Consider the following 14,893-nt stretch of genomic DNA (forward strand, 5'->3'; position numbering starts at 1 on the left):
CCGTTGTACTGTTGAAATGCTCGGAGATATAAGCTATGTTAAAAGCTACTCTACAATCCGAGGGTAAACAAAGTATTCACTTCACTCACTCATTATGTGAATGATGATTTATTATTTTTTCCTATATGAGAGATTTATATTACTACTGTAATAGGAGAAACTCATTTTAACAGAGCTTACTAATGAACAGGGGTATCAAAAAGACACTTCCAAAATAGAAGATATTTATTTGAGAGAGGTAATTAAGCTTATAACATATTAGAAAAAGAGTGCTAAATCATGTCAGTATATTAGCAATTTGTAGTTGATTTAATTTGGTAGTGAACTTATATTTATAATTTAACTTGTTCCCACTCAAAATTGGAGATTTTAAAAAATCTCCAATTTTGTGTTCAGGAATTTTCCGGTTCAATTTCGTAAGCTTTTGCATCGCCCCGGAATGTTTCTACGTGAGAGCATTAATCACGTTTCATTGCTAAAATTGCGCTAGTAGCGTTTAGGTTTTTGTGGTTTCCTTTCAGTAGGTCGTTTTCATTAGATTATCTACGCTTATCACCTTAAATTATCGTAATTAGCGCAGGATATCCTTGCCGCTGCGTTTACTCGCAAGGAAGTGGTTTTTAAGGCTTGGCAAGCCTATTCTTAACTTGTTTTAGTACGTGAGAAACTGCCGTTTCTCTGGTATAAATAGAACCACATTTCTAGCTCGTAGTCAGTTTAGTTTTTGAGGCTTTACTGGACAAGTCGAAGAGCAGAGCAGAGCAGAAAGAGAAAGCTTGCTTCTAGCAAGGTAGGCTTGATTAGTTTGTTTATTTACAATATTATAAACAAGTACTTGACCTCGCTAATTTCTGTATAATTCTAGTCGCTTCATATATTATATAATTGTAGTTTTAGTCTTCGTTATGTTCTTGTAGTTCAAACTTAGAGTTTTATTTTGTTTCGTAACTCAAGCGAATTTATTTGTACTTTTGCTAGGCAAACGCATTTATTTTTCATTCATCGGAATCGATTTTCTTGTCTGTTTAGTTTTCATTGGGTATCCGGTTGTTTCGCCAACGAGTTATTTAGCCAACGACCCGTTCGCCAACGTCCTAAGTCGCTTCGCCAACGTCTTAGTTGACTTTGAAAAAGTTTTCAAGTAATAAAGTTGAAGTTTAAGTTACATGTGTGTTGTCATTAATTTCACTCCCTTGGACTAATTCCCCCATGCGTGCGTGCAAGAATAATAAGATCAACTCATTGTTATGTTTACATCACAGGGAGACGACAACACCTACATACGCGACAGCGCGACAGCAGTTCTTGCGTGAGCGAATTCTTACAGATATAACAAATTTGCAACCAAAAACGATACAAACAAAAGCTGGATAATAATCCTAAATGCGAATCTGCTACACTCCCTCTTCACCTAAGTTTTTTTTTATGCAAACAGCCCATCCGGACAAATAATGACATCGAAGGATGGCATAATGCACTGAATCGCCGAGCGGGAGGACAATGCGGGTTGTCGAAACTGACAGTGACTGAAAATTTCTTGGGATATTAGGATCAGGACGGATTGCATTACAAACATCAGTGGAAAGCTTTTTTTTAATATTAGCACTGAATATTTGGCGTTGGCGAATTGACCAGAAGTACGTGGGCGAACCGACTTAAGCCGTTGGCGAAACAACTTAGGACGTTGGCGAATGGGTCGTTGGCTAAACAACTCGTTGGCGAAACAACCGCAATTCGTCAATCAAGTTGGTTTTAATAGTTTAACATTAAGTGTACGTCATTTCCGTCACGTCACGTTTTCCAAAGTAATGCAGTTTTCAACTTGTATTTTCAAGTTCCTTGGTTTAGCTTTTGTTATTTTCTTGTACACTTATTTGTCACTTTATTATTTTGTAGTTGCTTATACTCGACTATAGATCATCTTGTTTTGTAGTCCGTGAATTATTTTATTGTTTTTGACTTATGTTGTTAACTAGGATTTATTTTCCTATCTTGTATTGTCATTTATTTTATTGCATGTAAAACATTTGGTTTGTTTTGTATTTTTCTACTAGGTGTAATCCATTAGTCGTTCCCGTTTATTACGTTTATTTTCTAGTTTTATTCGCTTGCTGTATCACTGATGAGTTTTGGCTATTAATAAACAATTGCATAAGAACATCCTTGAATCCTACTCGTTCCTGCCCGCCTGCCGCCGCCGACCGTTACAATTGTATTACCAAGATACCTGGCTGTTTCAAAACATACATGTGACTAGGACTTGCGTAGGATATCTAACTAACTTTAAACTCTTTATTTTATCCCTTGTAAAAATTTTACCGTGATCGCGGTGCGATCGCGCCGCGACTGACGCGATCGCGCCACGATTTGTTGTCATCGCGACGCGATCGTGCGTGACGCGATTGTAAATGAACGCGAACGCGCCGCGATAGTTGCGATCGCGCCGCGAATGTCGCGATCGCGCCACGATTGCCGCGATAGTCGCGATCGCGGCGTGATGAGTGCGATCGCGGCGCGATTGATTACCACCGCACCGCGATTTGGGAAGCTGGAATAAATCTCGGGAAGGATTCCCGGCGAGAACTCACTTCTCGATCACCGGGAGAAAGTCAATATGCTTTGAAACTCTCACAAATCATGCTGTGGTCGTAACGCAAATCATGACTTGTATTGATGACATAAACTTTAAGTACTAATCAAAGTAGTTATAAAACTAGTTTGATTTAAAATGTCGAAAAACATTTTATTACGTGACGGTGAGCCGTGAGGACGTGATTCCCACGAGAAAAGTTTTATTTAGTTTTAGTCTAGACGAACTGGCGCGACAAAGCGGCGCGTGATAATGAGTAAAGATAAATTAAAAGATACGAATTTTTAACTGCGCTGCGCAGTTCTTGCTCTGCACGGGGTTTATTATTATTATTATTTTTTTTTCGTTTTGTCGGTGACCTGTCCCAGACCTCCACTCGGTCGAGCTTGAAGTCACGTAATGTTTAGAAGCTACAAATCAGTAACAAATGGAAAAAGTTTCTCTATTTTTGTCTTTATAAAGTATGTTTATTGTGAACTATTCCATTTTGAAGCGTTTAGTCCATGGAAAATACTAAATTTCCACGCTTTCAAAGAGAAATATAATTTAGAGGGCCAGAATCTGTGAATAAATACCATTACGTTGGTGTAAAAGAATGTGCTGACATGACAAGTTTCACTTTCGATCGGCTAGAGCTCAAGTCACATAATGTTTTAAAGCTATTTAAGCTACCTATCAAATCTTTGCGAATCCTTTGGTCTTAACTAAACAAATTTATTGCAAAGTATTCTCTTAAAGGTAATCTATTTTTTTTGGGCCTGTGTCATTGAAAGGATTTTAGAGAAAAAGAAAAGTTCCCTTCCGTCATTCGGTATGCTAGGGAAATACCCTCTGTTCTAAAAACAGCTTCAGTGTCCGCACGTGGGAATTCGGCCAGAATTTGCATATAAGAAAAATTATTAATCGCGGCTAGAACAAGTCAACCATGAAATGTCACACAAAGTTTGTCAGACGCTGCATTTTTACAACCGCCTATTGTAATACGAAAACCGAAAAAGGGTCAAATAAATTTTGAACTGTTGAAGAGGTTCAAAAATAGTAGTAACTTTATAGAAACTGCGAAACATTGTCATTGGGCCATTTTCAGTTTTATGCAAATGGGGAATACTGTCAAAATTCTCACGGATATTTACGTTCCTTGCGTGAATCCAGACGTACTTATCAATTGTAAAGTTTATCCTCGGAGACCCAGGGGCAGTTGTTGTAAACCTTCGCCCAAAAAATCCCGTCGTCCGGATAAGCGTTTTTTTGGTTTACGGATCAGGATCGTGGGAATTAAATTTGGCCAGCATTAGCATATAGGAAAAATATTTAATTGCGGATGGAACTAGTCAACCATGAAATGTCACACAAGGTGTTTTCTTACCATTTTGCTTGTCAGTCGCAACATTGTTTGACGCAGATAAAGGGGATATAAGGGGGTGGGGTGCATTTTTTATTCTCCCCCCATGGCTACCCCTAGGGTGGTCACGTGACCAGCGCAGTTTTAAGCTCTAAGAGCTTCTTGTTATTTCTTAACAGTCCGTTTTTTAGTCTTTTCAAACACTTTGTTTCTTTCTTTTCTTATCTTTGAGGAACCTTAATACCTTTGAGCAATCCAATCACAAATTTCTGTCGGCCATTTTCTTCAAATGCAAATACAATCAGGAATTCGCTGCAATTGCGTTTTTTGCATTGAAAAATCCTCTATATGGCATTTAATTTAATTGTGGCTCCGAAGAGGCTGTCAGAATGAGCTTTTTTTAGAGCTTTATATTTACCTTCCCGTAGACCACGATCGTAGACCACACACATCGAAGTCCTTTCCCGCCTTTTGCCGCAAGGTGTCGTGAACTGAGCGTTACGATTGGCTGAGTTAGGTCACGTAGTGCATAGTACACGCAATCGCTACGCCATCGCAAGCAGAAAAGAAATTTTATTTCGAGAAAGTTGGTATGTTTTCTCTTCACAATCAGGACTGGAAAAATGTGTTCTTTTTAAGCTGCTTCTGAATAACAAGAGTTTAGCAGCGACCTAACTTGAGGGAAAAGCGTCTCTGTGAAAACTGCTAGAATTTGTTTTGTTAATTCGAGCGACAGCTTGTATTTCAACAGCTAGCACTTCGTCGCTTCGTCATGGACTTTGTTGACTGAACTACAGCTAAACTGTGAATATAAAAAAAATGCAAAACTCGAACAGTGGAAAGAGGAAAACATTTTGACGGTAAGGACCATTCAATGCAAAGTTGTACCTGTTGATGCTTGGGACTTAAATGTTGTATTATTTAAAAAAGCTTCGGGGGAAAAGAAAGCGCATCTTCGACGGTTCGGCTTCTTCGCAGATGCAAGAGATAGTTCGCTCGTTTGGTAGATCACATCATTGCATCTTCTTTCGCTTGAGCACGAGTAAAAGGTTAGTTGCCGTTATGTATGTGTTGTTCACATTTTACAGAAGAACTGTTCACTTATTTGCTTGTAAACTAAAGACTCAATCACGCTCTCCGGCTTTGCGAAATTTAATTGTGCTCGGCAGCGAAACTGGCCGTCTTTTTCTGTAAGCTTCCGTAAATAAATGATGTTGTTTCGATGCAGTCTGTGTGTTTGTTTTGTCGGTATGCAAAACGCCAAGATAATTGTTTTTAAATTTATAGATTTAGGCGCGATCGCGGCGCGATTCAAGCCAAATCGCGGCGCGATTCCCGACCCATCGCGCCGCGATGCGAGAATCGCGGCGGCCAAAAACGCGGCGCGAATCGCGGCACGAATCGCGGCGCGATCCAAGCTCAATCGCGCAAATCGCGGCGGCCAAAAACGCGCCGCGAATCGCGGCGCGTTTGCGGCGCGATCGCGGTAAAATTTTTACAAGGGATATTAAGTTTTATCAGATTGTTATTTAAATGGCAACATCATAAGAGTTCAAAAAACTGCCATTGGTGTTTAATTATAGTTAGCTGGCCAACACACCTCTTTTAAAAATCTTTATGTCTGTCCCTGCAAACAGTGACTTGGCTCTTCCATAATCGCTAATAACCATCTCATAATCACCCTGTCGAATGAATGAAATTAACTTGTAATGGATAGCTGTTATAACTCATAAGCCACACTGACAGGGATTTTATCAATCTTTCCATAAGAACAAAAAGAATTTTAACCAAAAATACCTGCTGAATATTTTTCTCAATGCACTGTGGCAGGCTAAACAGAAATCGAAATCTCTGTAGAACATTCAGAGCATTCCTGGTTCTGTCAGCATCATCTTTACGGCCCAGCACATCTTGAAACAAGCCCTCAGCATTTTTACTTGCACCTATGTGACAAAATAAAATAGTTGTTCATGGTGAGCCACAATGGGCACATAATCTTTATTATCCATGCAGCATTATATTTGCTATTACATTTAGCTCTCATTCATTACCTTGTACAAAAGACTCCAGTTTCTCGACAATGGATCCCCCATCACAGCTGCTTTCATCACGCAACATATCATGTTGAACACCTAATAATCAACTAAGTCAAGGAAGTTTAATTATGCAAGGTGTAGAATAATTTTATGTGATACACTGCTATCAAAACAAACAACTAACCAGAGTGAAAAAACTTATAACAGTGAAGAACAGTCTTCTATATGAAGGGTGCATAATACCATAACTTGTAACTGTAGTTGTCAACCACCAAAAAATGTTTGGTGGTTAAATGCAACATAGTTTAACAGCAATCATCTTCACGGTTTAATGCACTTAGAGACAAACAAAGGGTTTGTAGTCATCAATCAAAGCCGTTTTATGGAGCAAGTGGCAGTAAAAAACAGTCTGGAAAGAAAAGAAGTTTATGAATAGTAAGCAAGTAACATGTTGGATTTTGTGCTACCATTGGCTCAAAATTTTATGTCTACACTGCCCAGTTGTGTGCACAATGTACTGTAAGAACTGTTTGCACAAGTCCTGCTGACATTTTCCATAAAAAGCCCTCCATTAAGCAGTCATCTTCTTTAGGGTGGACAGTTATCAATTTCCTGGGAATTCCTCCCCATATTTACTGTAAGTTAGACCTCTGTTGAGAAGTCACTTCTAAGCAAACACGGTCACCCTTAAGACTTCCCAGTTGGTTACTTTTGTTTGGGTGATTAATATTTGTTTAAGAATCAAAATTTCAATTAAAACAAAAACTTATAAATAAAAAGCGAACAAAAACCTATAACAAAGAACTATGCCAGGCTTCATAACCATTTCCCTCTATCAACTATGGTGGAAGGTAATTGGTAACACTCTCATCAGGGACTTGGAATTTTCTTACAGCAATCCTATGCTTGTGACAAACATACAGAATACGGGTATTTAACAATTATCACTGACCCTGAGTCAAATAATTGTTTTAGTATAATTTTCAGAGGCGAATATCAAGAACTGCAAAGAGTAGAAAGGATGAAAATAACAGACACAAGTGCTCGCTTGCAAATATGTAAACCAGTGACTTCTGAACAATTGTCCTCTCGAAGTGACTTCTGAACAATTGTCCTCTCGAAGCTCACTGTGAGTAGTTCCTGTCAGAAGAGAACTGAATCATGTTTGGTCAATTGATCTGATTGAGTTTCTCATGGCCATGTGCGATCTCCAAAACCGCCGTGTTCTAATGCCTTGAAAACCAACTATTGAAAATATTTTTGGTCCAGAAGCCTTGGTAGTCAACTTGCAAAATTCCCAATGTTTTAAACATCCAAGACTTGGAGTTATTTCTTTCAAATGAGCAAAAATTTCATTCAGCAAACACCGCCATATTCACTTGCCTGGATGGCAAAGTTGGCATGGCTCAGTAGCCAAACCTTAAAATGCTATATTAACCACATAGCATGGTGAATATAGCATCATTAACCAAGCTTCTTGACCATCAGAATGTCCCATTCTTCAGTGCCACCAGACAAGGAAGAGATCATCTCAGCCATCAAGTCCCTTAAAAACAGAAAAGCTCCAGGACAGGCAACCTCAATGCAGAATTGTTCTAGGCAGAACCAGCGCTTGCAGCCAAGATGCTTCTTCCACTTTTCCATCCCAAGCAAGATCCTTGCAAAGATGATTGCCAGCAGCTACATGTATCTGATCAATGCAGTAGACCAGCAACTGAGAAAGGAACAGGTGGGTTTCCAGAAAGGCAGAGGATGCGCAGACCAGTTCTTCACTCTGCGTGATATCATAAGGCAGTGCACAGGATGGCAGAGAAAACTCAACATTAATTCTTGACAGCATCCACAGGTATAGTCTTTGACATAAACTCTGTACATATGGTATCCAACAAGAAATCATCTTTCTCACCAAGAGCTTTAACAACAACTTCACATGCAGAGAGGGAAACAGCAACTACTCCTTCCACATAAAAACTGGAGTAAGACAAGGCTGAGTGGTTTTGGTTCTCCTATTCAACATTGCCACTGACTAGTTGTTACAACAAACAATGGAAGATCAGTCTGGGGGTATACAATGGACCCTCTTCTTAGCACTTCAACATCTGGACTTTGCTGATGACCTGGCTTTGGTCTCCCACACCCACCAACACATCCAGGAGAAGATATTGTGCCTCAGCACATATGCCCTGCAGATAGGCCTGAAGATTAGCCAGAGGAAGACAGAGGAGATGAGACTCAACATCCCCAGCCCCTCACCAGTGCAGGTGAATGGAGATCTACCCATGACCTACTTGGAAAATACTGACAACATTTTCTTCCCTGCTGTATGGTTCAGAGTGCTGGAGCATGACAGACAGTGACCTTAATAAGCTCTCCATTTTCCATCAGAGGGCAAGCATAAGAGAGGCAGACCAAAGAACACCTGGCGAACACTAGTGGGAGAGTTAAGGACACTGACAGCAGTGGAGGTCCTTTGTTGCCGCCCTTCATGCCAGTAGTCATTGTCATCACACTTGTTGCTTTTAACAACTTACTGATCCTAGCAGTATATGTGTAGGATGAATGTCATATATGAAGCTAGTAAATGTGTCTTACAGCTCAGTGGTTTGAGCATCCAGTTGATTATGTTTCAAAGTAAATACATGCTTATTTATAACATGTGAGTGACTAAGCTTAACATTATTTTTACCATCTCAAGTAAAACTGTTTTTAATCAAATATTTTATTTACAGTAAAGATACTAATGAGAGTGTCCACAGCATCTAAGAATGTTCCAACATTCTCCTTCACAAATGCCAGAGGCCCAGTGGCTCGTCTTGATTCCTCATGCCTCAGGTAGTTCAGACCGGCTCTTAAAGTAGCAAACCTGAAAAAAGAGTACACATGTACTCATCCTTATGCCAAATTTGGGCTGGTAATGAGGAAAAATACAGACTGGTTGGCACCCAGGGGGGCGCTTCGGGATGAAAGTGACGGGGATGATCGAATGGAGGCAAAACTCAGGACCCAAAAAAATCCCTAAGTCTCCCGACATTACCCCAAAAAATCCCTGGACCAAAAAAAAATGCCCAAAAAAATCCCTAGTCAAATTACCCCTAAATTGCCAAGGCCGCGCCAAGGCACTTTAGTTTCATTTTAATACCCCAAAAATCCCCTATTTAAATCAAGTCACCCAAAAAAATACCTGCCAAATTCCCCTACCCAAAAAAATCCCGGAATTGAAAATTTCGACCCCAAAAAAGTCCTTCACACATCCCTGTCACTTGGATCCCGGAGTACCCCCCTGGGGGTTGGCATGTCTATGTTAATCATTAAGACTGGAAATAAAATTGTAAAACTAAATAAATTAAATTTAACAGCTAGTACTGACATTTTTTTTGGAGTTGAGCTGGCCATGTAACATGCACTGATTGAATTACATTCATTTGCATTCAACTGGAAAAGTCAAGAATGGGAAAATATGATAAGGCCAACCCATCAAAAAGATGGACAGACGATGTTGTACAATTTAGGGGATCACTTAAGTATATGGAGATAAAACGTTCAGTATAAGTTCTTTACAGTATAGTCAGTACACTTTGCTAACATTACTTACTCAGTGTCTGAGTGTTTTTCCAACAGAAACCAACCAGGAAGAAAGTTTTCACTCAGAATGTTTCCACTTCCTTCACAGGAAAGAAAAGAAGATCAAATTATTTCATATATACAAACCTAAAGGAGGAGCCCCCCTAAGTTTTAATTGGCCTTTATTAACTGGGCGGAGTGCCAGTTCATAACTCGCTCGTGGGTTTTTTTTTTCATGGTTACTCACCCCAGACCCCCGCTCGGCTGACACCACCAAAGAAAACTTTGTTGTTAATGATAAAATCGTCACAATGTTACTTAATACTGACTCATGTGAACTGATTCAAACAGGAGCTAGCTGTTATTTTCTGGATATTCCACTTTTTAGTGAGATATGAATTATTTTTCATGTCATGCAAGTGTTTTGAGTTTACTTTTAAATCAAAACGAAATTGCAAACCCAGCAAGAATGTGTCAAGGCACGGTACCCACATCATCGAGCCAGGGGAATTACCCTGGGTGATTTATTTACTTTGGCTTTGAATTATGCAACTTTTCAAATGCCACTGATAGCTGTGTTTTTCGAGCAAAATAGAGTTAAACTTCAAGAACATTTTTTTTTGAGATTATTTTTACCGAATTCAATTTATTCCATTCAACTTGTTTGAGGGTATTTTGTTCATGATTTGGAACAAAATAAATATTTGCAAGCCTTGGCAGAAATTTTTTATGCATGTGGATTAAGCTCACACACTGCTGCGTGACTTGTCGGACAACACTAAACTGAGAAATACAATGGGATGGCCCTTGTCTACTCCTTTCTTAGCTTGAAATGTTTTTATTTTCTTGTCTCGATTCTGGTTTTATTCAAGATTCGGAAAAAATTAGCATTAGCAAGCCTAAGCAGGAATTTATCCAGGCATGTGGATCAAAGCAAGAGATAACACTGCGTGTGTGGCAAACTTTGACTTTTGTGTTCCTCAAGGTGACTGCTTGCCTAAAGATTTTTTGTGTGTCGGTGTGCTTTTCTAGCCATAGAAGTGATTGAACATCGACTGCCCAGTTTAAGCTTTTTTCGCACTTCTAGTTTAATTCTAAATTTACAAGATGATATCATTTTTTAATAAAGTTTTGTTAATGCGAGAGATGTTGATAAAGTATGCAACATTGTGTCTATTTTTATTCTGTTTATTGGTTAAAAATTTGTAATTGACAGCGGTTTATTAAGTTGGGTTTCTCAAACTTTTCTTCAATGAGTTGTCGAAATTCAAAACCTTCTGAATCTTAATTATTAGCAGTTCCTACATTGGTCACTTCACACAAAATTTGCCTCTTCACGATATAAATGGACACGGAGCTGGGTTTAAGTTATTTTTAAGCAGTTTTTTGTGTGTAAGAGAAATATCTGTTTATCTGCACTTTTTAGTTTACAAAGTGCAAAGTAGTGCTTGCTATAATTTTCTGTAGATACTGAATGAATTTCCTTCACTTTAGTAATCAATGTGCAGTAGAAGAGGTCTGTACTCAAGGAACTTGCAACAAAACAGAAAATGTCTTGGTGAAAATTTGTTGCGACACCAAATTCGCACCTATGAGATTTCAACACACTCACTGATAGAAAAATGCAAGTGAGTAAAATAGAGCAGTTTAATAGTAAATCTCTTATAATAATTAGTTTAGATGCCCTAAACATAGATCAATTCTTAAATTGACTTATACACTAGTTAAGAAGTTATTAATTTAGCTTTGAAGTTATAAGATACTCAATACTGCCAATAGATAACATAAATAAAAGGAATAATTTTAACTAAACTTAACAATTAAAATGAATCGACTTATCTAACTAATTCCCAATTACCATTGATCAACAACTATTATAACACTATAAACAGGTAAGGTAAGTCTGTGTCAGCACCAAGTGGCCCATGCAGCCATGCTTATCCCAGTTTCCATAGCATTAAGCATCTGGGAGTATTGCTACTCCCCCTGGATGGGATGAAAGTCCATTGCAGGATTACCCCCCAGCAGTAAATTCACCATTACCCATTCAAACACCTGGGTGGAGAGAGGTACTATCTATGAGAGTAAACTGTCTTGCCCAAGAACACAACCAGCAACGGCCAGGGCTCAAACTCGGGCCATTCGACTCAGAGTCAAGCGTGCTAACCAACAGGCCACTGCCCCTCCCACACTATAAACAGGTGTTAATTAAAATCATATATATTGACAAGAGTTACCAAAATTCACCCTACCTTCAGGATAAAACTCTTCTAGCTGCTCCTCTGTAAACTTATTATAACTACAGACAATCATTAAAACAAATGTTATACAACTTTTAAGAAATGTGCTTGAGTTATTTGGGTTAATTAACAATCATTTGCCAAAGGCAAAATGAATCTCAAGGGGAATATTCCCTGAGATTCACTAAGTGATGTACCACCTCTGAGTGATCTTGTTTCTACGGCAACATTGCAAAAGCAAGTTTCATTAATTAAAGGAAGTTAAACTTTAACCGACTGGTTTTAAGCTTCTTGACTTATAATCCAAATGCAAAAACTTCAAGATACTACATATCAGTTAAACCATGTAATAATTATTGTGCTTGCACATCGTGCATGAAAAACAAACTAGTTATAAAGTAATGCTGCTTTTGCGGCCTAAGGGGATGTTTCATTTCCACAATGATTATTTGTTTGTTTAAATAGTGTAAAACTATTTACTTTAATTGACTTATCTTAAACTTGGGTGGTTGGAAGTAACTTACCCAAATACATCAGCACCTGTACCCAGTGGATCTTGACTTGTGTTTATTTGTGGTGACACTGGTCTTGTGGAGCCAGACCTTGCTCGTAATTCTTCTGGATCTACTTCCTCTAACCAAACAGCGCTTTCTTTCAAAGGATCTGCAAACAACATTTCCAAATCCTTTGAACTCTCAAATAAAACTCTGTCATATTATCATGTTACAATCCATGTTGTTGTGACACTTTTCCATCTCTCCTTCAATGATGATATGAACAACTAAGGATACATGTATCCGCAAAGTGCTTTTTCACACAATAATAGTTGTTGTGTTTACTGTTAATTAATCAACTGCTCAAAATAAAGTGGCTGTGGCTAATGTTATCCATTTAAAAAAATCTATATTGAAGGTGGCTCTATTTAACAATTAGACTATGAGCCCGAGTTTTCTATGAGCGAATAGTCAACAAGGCGCAGCCAAGTTGACTATTCGCTCATAGAAAACAAGGGCAAGTAGTCTAATTGTTCGAGTAGAAACTCTTAAAGGACTGCAGTCCAAAAACCTACAATTTTAAGTTCTTATAAGCCAAAAATGAAGAAAAAATAATCTTTAAATGAGCAACGAGCGCGCAATCATTTTCAATCAGCGAATAGAAAATGTGGAGAATCAATCAGATTCACGCATTTTCAATAGACCACAGTTGAGTTTCTACTAAAAAGGCTTATTACCATGTACAAGCTGCTGATGAAAGCTTCAGAATACATACAGCATAGCATGTCACCAAAACAATAACATGCAAAGTGTAGTGGCTCTTTAATATATAGCTGCAAATATCCAGGCCATATTGTCAACTTGATCACTTAGCTCTTATCAGCTGGCATGTATAGAGACCGATTTTCTTGCAATAGAGGGATTATTTTGAAAAGAGGCTTCTAGATCTTGGACTTGACATAGTTTTCTCAAGGTCTGTGAAATTTGAAAAATTTCTATGAGAGTGTTTTCAAAAATATTTTGGAAACAAAGCAGTCTTAAAAATAATGTTATTGAGAAAACGTTCACAAGGCCCAGAAGTAACATGAAAAAACTAGTAATAAAGCTATGGACCTCTACAAAAACTGCTATACCAATCTGAGTGTTGTAAGACTGTATCCTACCTGGGACCACCATCACACTCTTAAACTGCACAGTACAGCTGCCTTCTCCACCTGACCGGGTTGTCACTATCACATCTCCCTTGCCTGGCTGGGCCTGACCAGTTCGTGCTATTATCTTACTGGCTGATTTATAGTCGGCAGAAAGAAGGCAGTTGGCACCACAAATTGTCAGGCCTAAAATCAATAGCAATCAGTGATGAAAACACATTAAAGGAGAAGTTCACTCCAGAATGGCCATTTATTTTCTTTACACCAATAAAAAGTTTACACAAAGATATGTTATTCACCAAAATTTCAGCCTCCAACGTTCCCTATAACCCTGCGAAATCTTTCTCAAAACTCGACAACTGAACGCCGCCATCTTGGGGCTGGTAATGTATGCGTGACGTCAAAGAGCTCAGCCTGAAGTTTGACGGGGAAATGTTAATAGTCGAAACTCCTTGTTTTTTGTATTTCTTGGAGCTCTGTTTGAGCAAAATAGAGCTGCACAAAGAGGCATTTTGTCAAACAAAAGCCACTTCGAAGAAACAAGGAGTTTAGAGTATTTAAATTTTCCCACAAAACTTCAGGCTGAGCTCTTTGACGTCACGCATACATTACCAGCTCCAAGATGGCGGCGTCCAGTTGTCGAGTTTTGGATAAGATTTCGTAGGGTTATAGCCCACGTTGGGGGCTAAAATTTTGGTGGATAACATATCTTTGTATAAACTTTTTATTGGCGCAAAGAAAATAAATGGCCATTCTGGAGTGAACTTCTCCTTTAAATATCAATATTGTTGTCTTGTCAAGTGTAAGTTTCATGCTTCTTTTCTTTTCAAAGCATGCAACTGATTTAAAAATTAATAATTTATTTCCAATAACTAAAAAAATATAACTAGTTGTACCTATCGATAAGTGCCAACGAGCGAAATACTCATGTTTGTTCATAAGAACAGATATTGAATGGTTTTTTGTGTTTTGCTGCAGCCGCAATGGCTGCAAGCAAAACACATTGAGAGCTGAAGTTTGTGCCGTAAGGTGTAAGGTGTAAGTGCCGTAAGGTGTAAGTGCCGTAACAGAGGAGAAATCTGAACTACCGATGTCAATCAAATCCATGAACAAACAAAATCGAAACCAATGAACCGTAGCGCTGATCGCATTCGAAGTTACGGGCCAAAGTATTCGAACGCAAACCACGTTGGACACGTTGGAAAACAGAAAACCGATTTAAAAGTATATCGCATTGGGAAAGAAAACAAACTGTGGCGCGACCACTCCAGTTTTATGAGAAAATTATTCTGCAGTTTTCATCATTTACGAAAAGAGCGAAGACTTGGAACCTCGCCGAAGGTCATAAATATTTTCTCCAAAGGACCGGTTAGTGCACAGTTTGTAAACTTTCGCTTTGAAAATAAACTTACCCTCACCTTGTCTACACTGTCTACAGCATACTAGTACTGTATTAACTCTGAACTTCATATTTTAAAA

At 38.6% G+C, this 14,893-nt stretch overlaps 1 protein-coding gene and 1 long non-coding RNA gene across 2 annotated transcripts in view; one reads left to right on the forward strand and one right to left on the reverse strand.

Moving 5' to 3' along the window:
- LOC144650058 (exocyst complex component 2-like) overlaps positions 1-14,893 on the reverse strand; it is a 45,960-nt gene that overhangs the window by 24,888 nt on the left and 6,179 nt on the right. The window contains exons 2-9 of the mRNA XM_078509705.1: positions 13,427-13,600; positions 12,294-12,432; positions 11,782-11,828; positions 9,561-9,630; positions 8,707-8,831; positions 5,984-6,064; positions 5,730-5,875; positions 5,533-5,614 (exon numbers count right to left, since the gene is read on the reverse strand). Of these exons, the coding sequence (XP_078365831.1) occupies positions 5,533-5,614; positions 5,730-5,875; positions 5,984-6,064; positions 8,707-8,831; positions 9,561-9,630; positions 11,782-11,828; positions 12,294-12,432; positions 13,427-13,600 (864 nt within the window). The remainder of the gene's footprint in view (positions 1-5,532; positions 5,615-5,729; positions 5,876-5,983; positions 6,065-8,706; positions 8,832-9,560; positions 9,631-11,781; positions 11,829-12,293; positions 12,433-13,426; positions 13,601-14,893) is intronic.
- LOC144649301 (uncharacterized) lies at positions 550-2,160 on the forward strand. Its single transcript, XR_013569882.1, has 2 exons — positions 550-790; positions 2,055-2,160. It is a non-coding gene; the product is annotated as an uncharacterized LOC144649301 (long non-coding RNA).

The sequence above is a fragment of the Oculina patagonica genome, chromosome 4 (genome assembly GCF_052425735.1).
Source record: "Oculina patagonica isolate OP01 chromosome 4, crgOcupat, whole genome shotgun sequence".
Classification (NCBI taxonomy): domain Eukaryota; kingdom Metazoa; phylum Cnidaria; class Anthozoa; order Scleractinia; family Oculinidae; genus Oculina; species Oculina patagonica.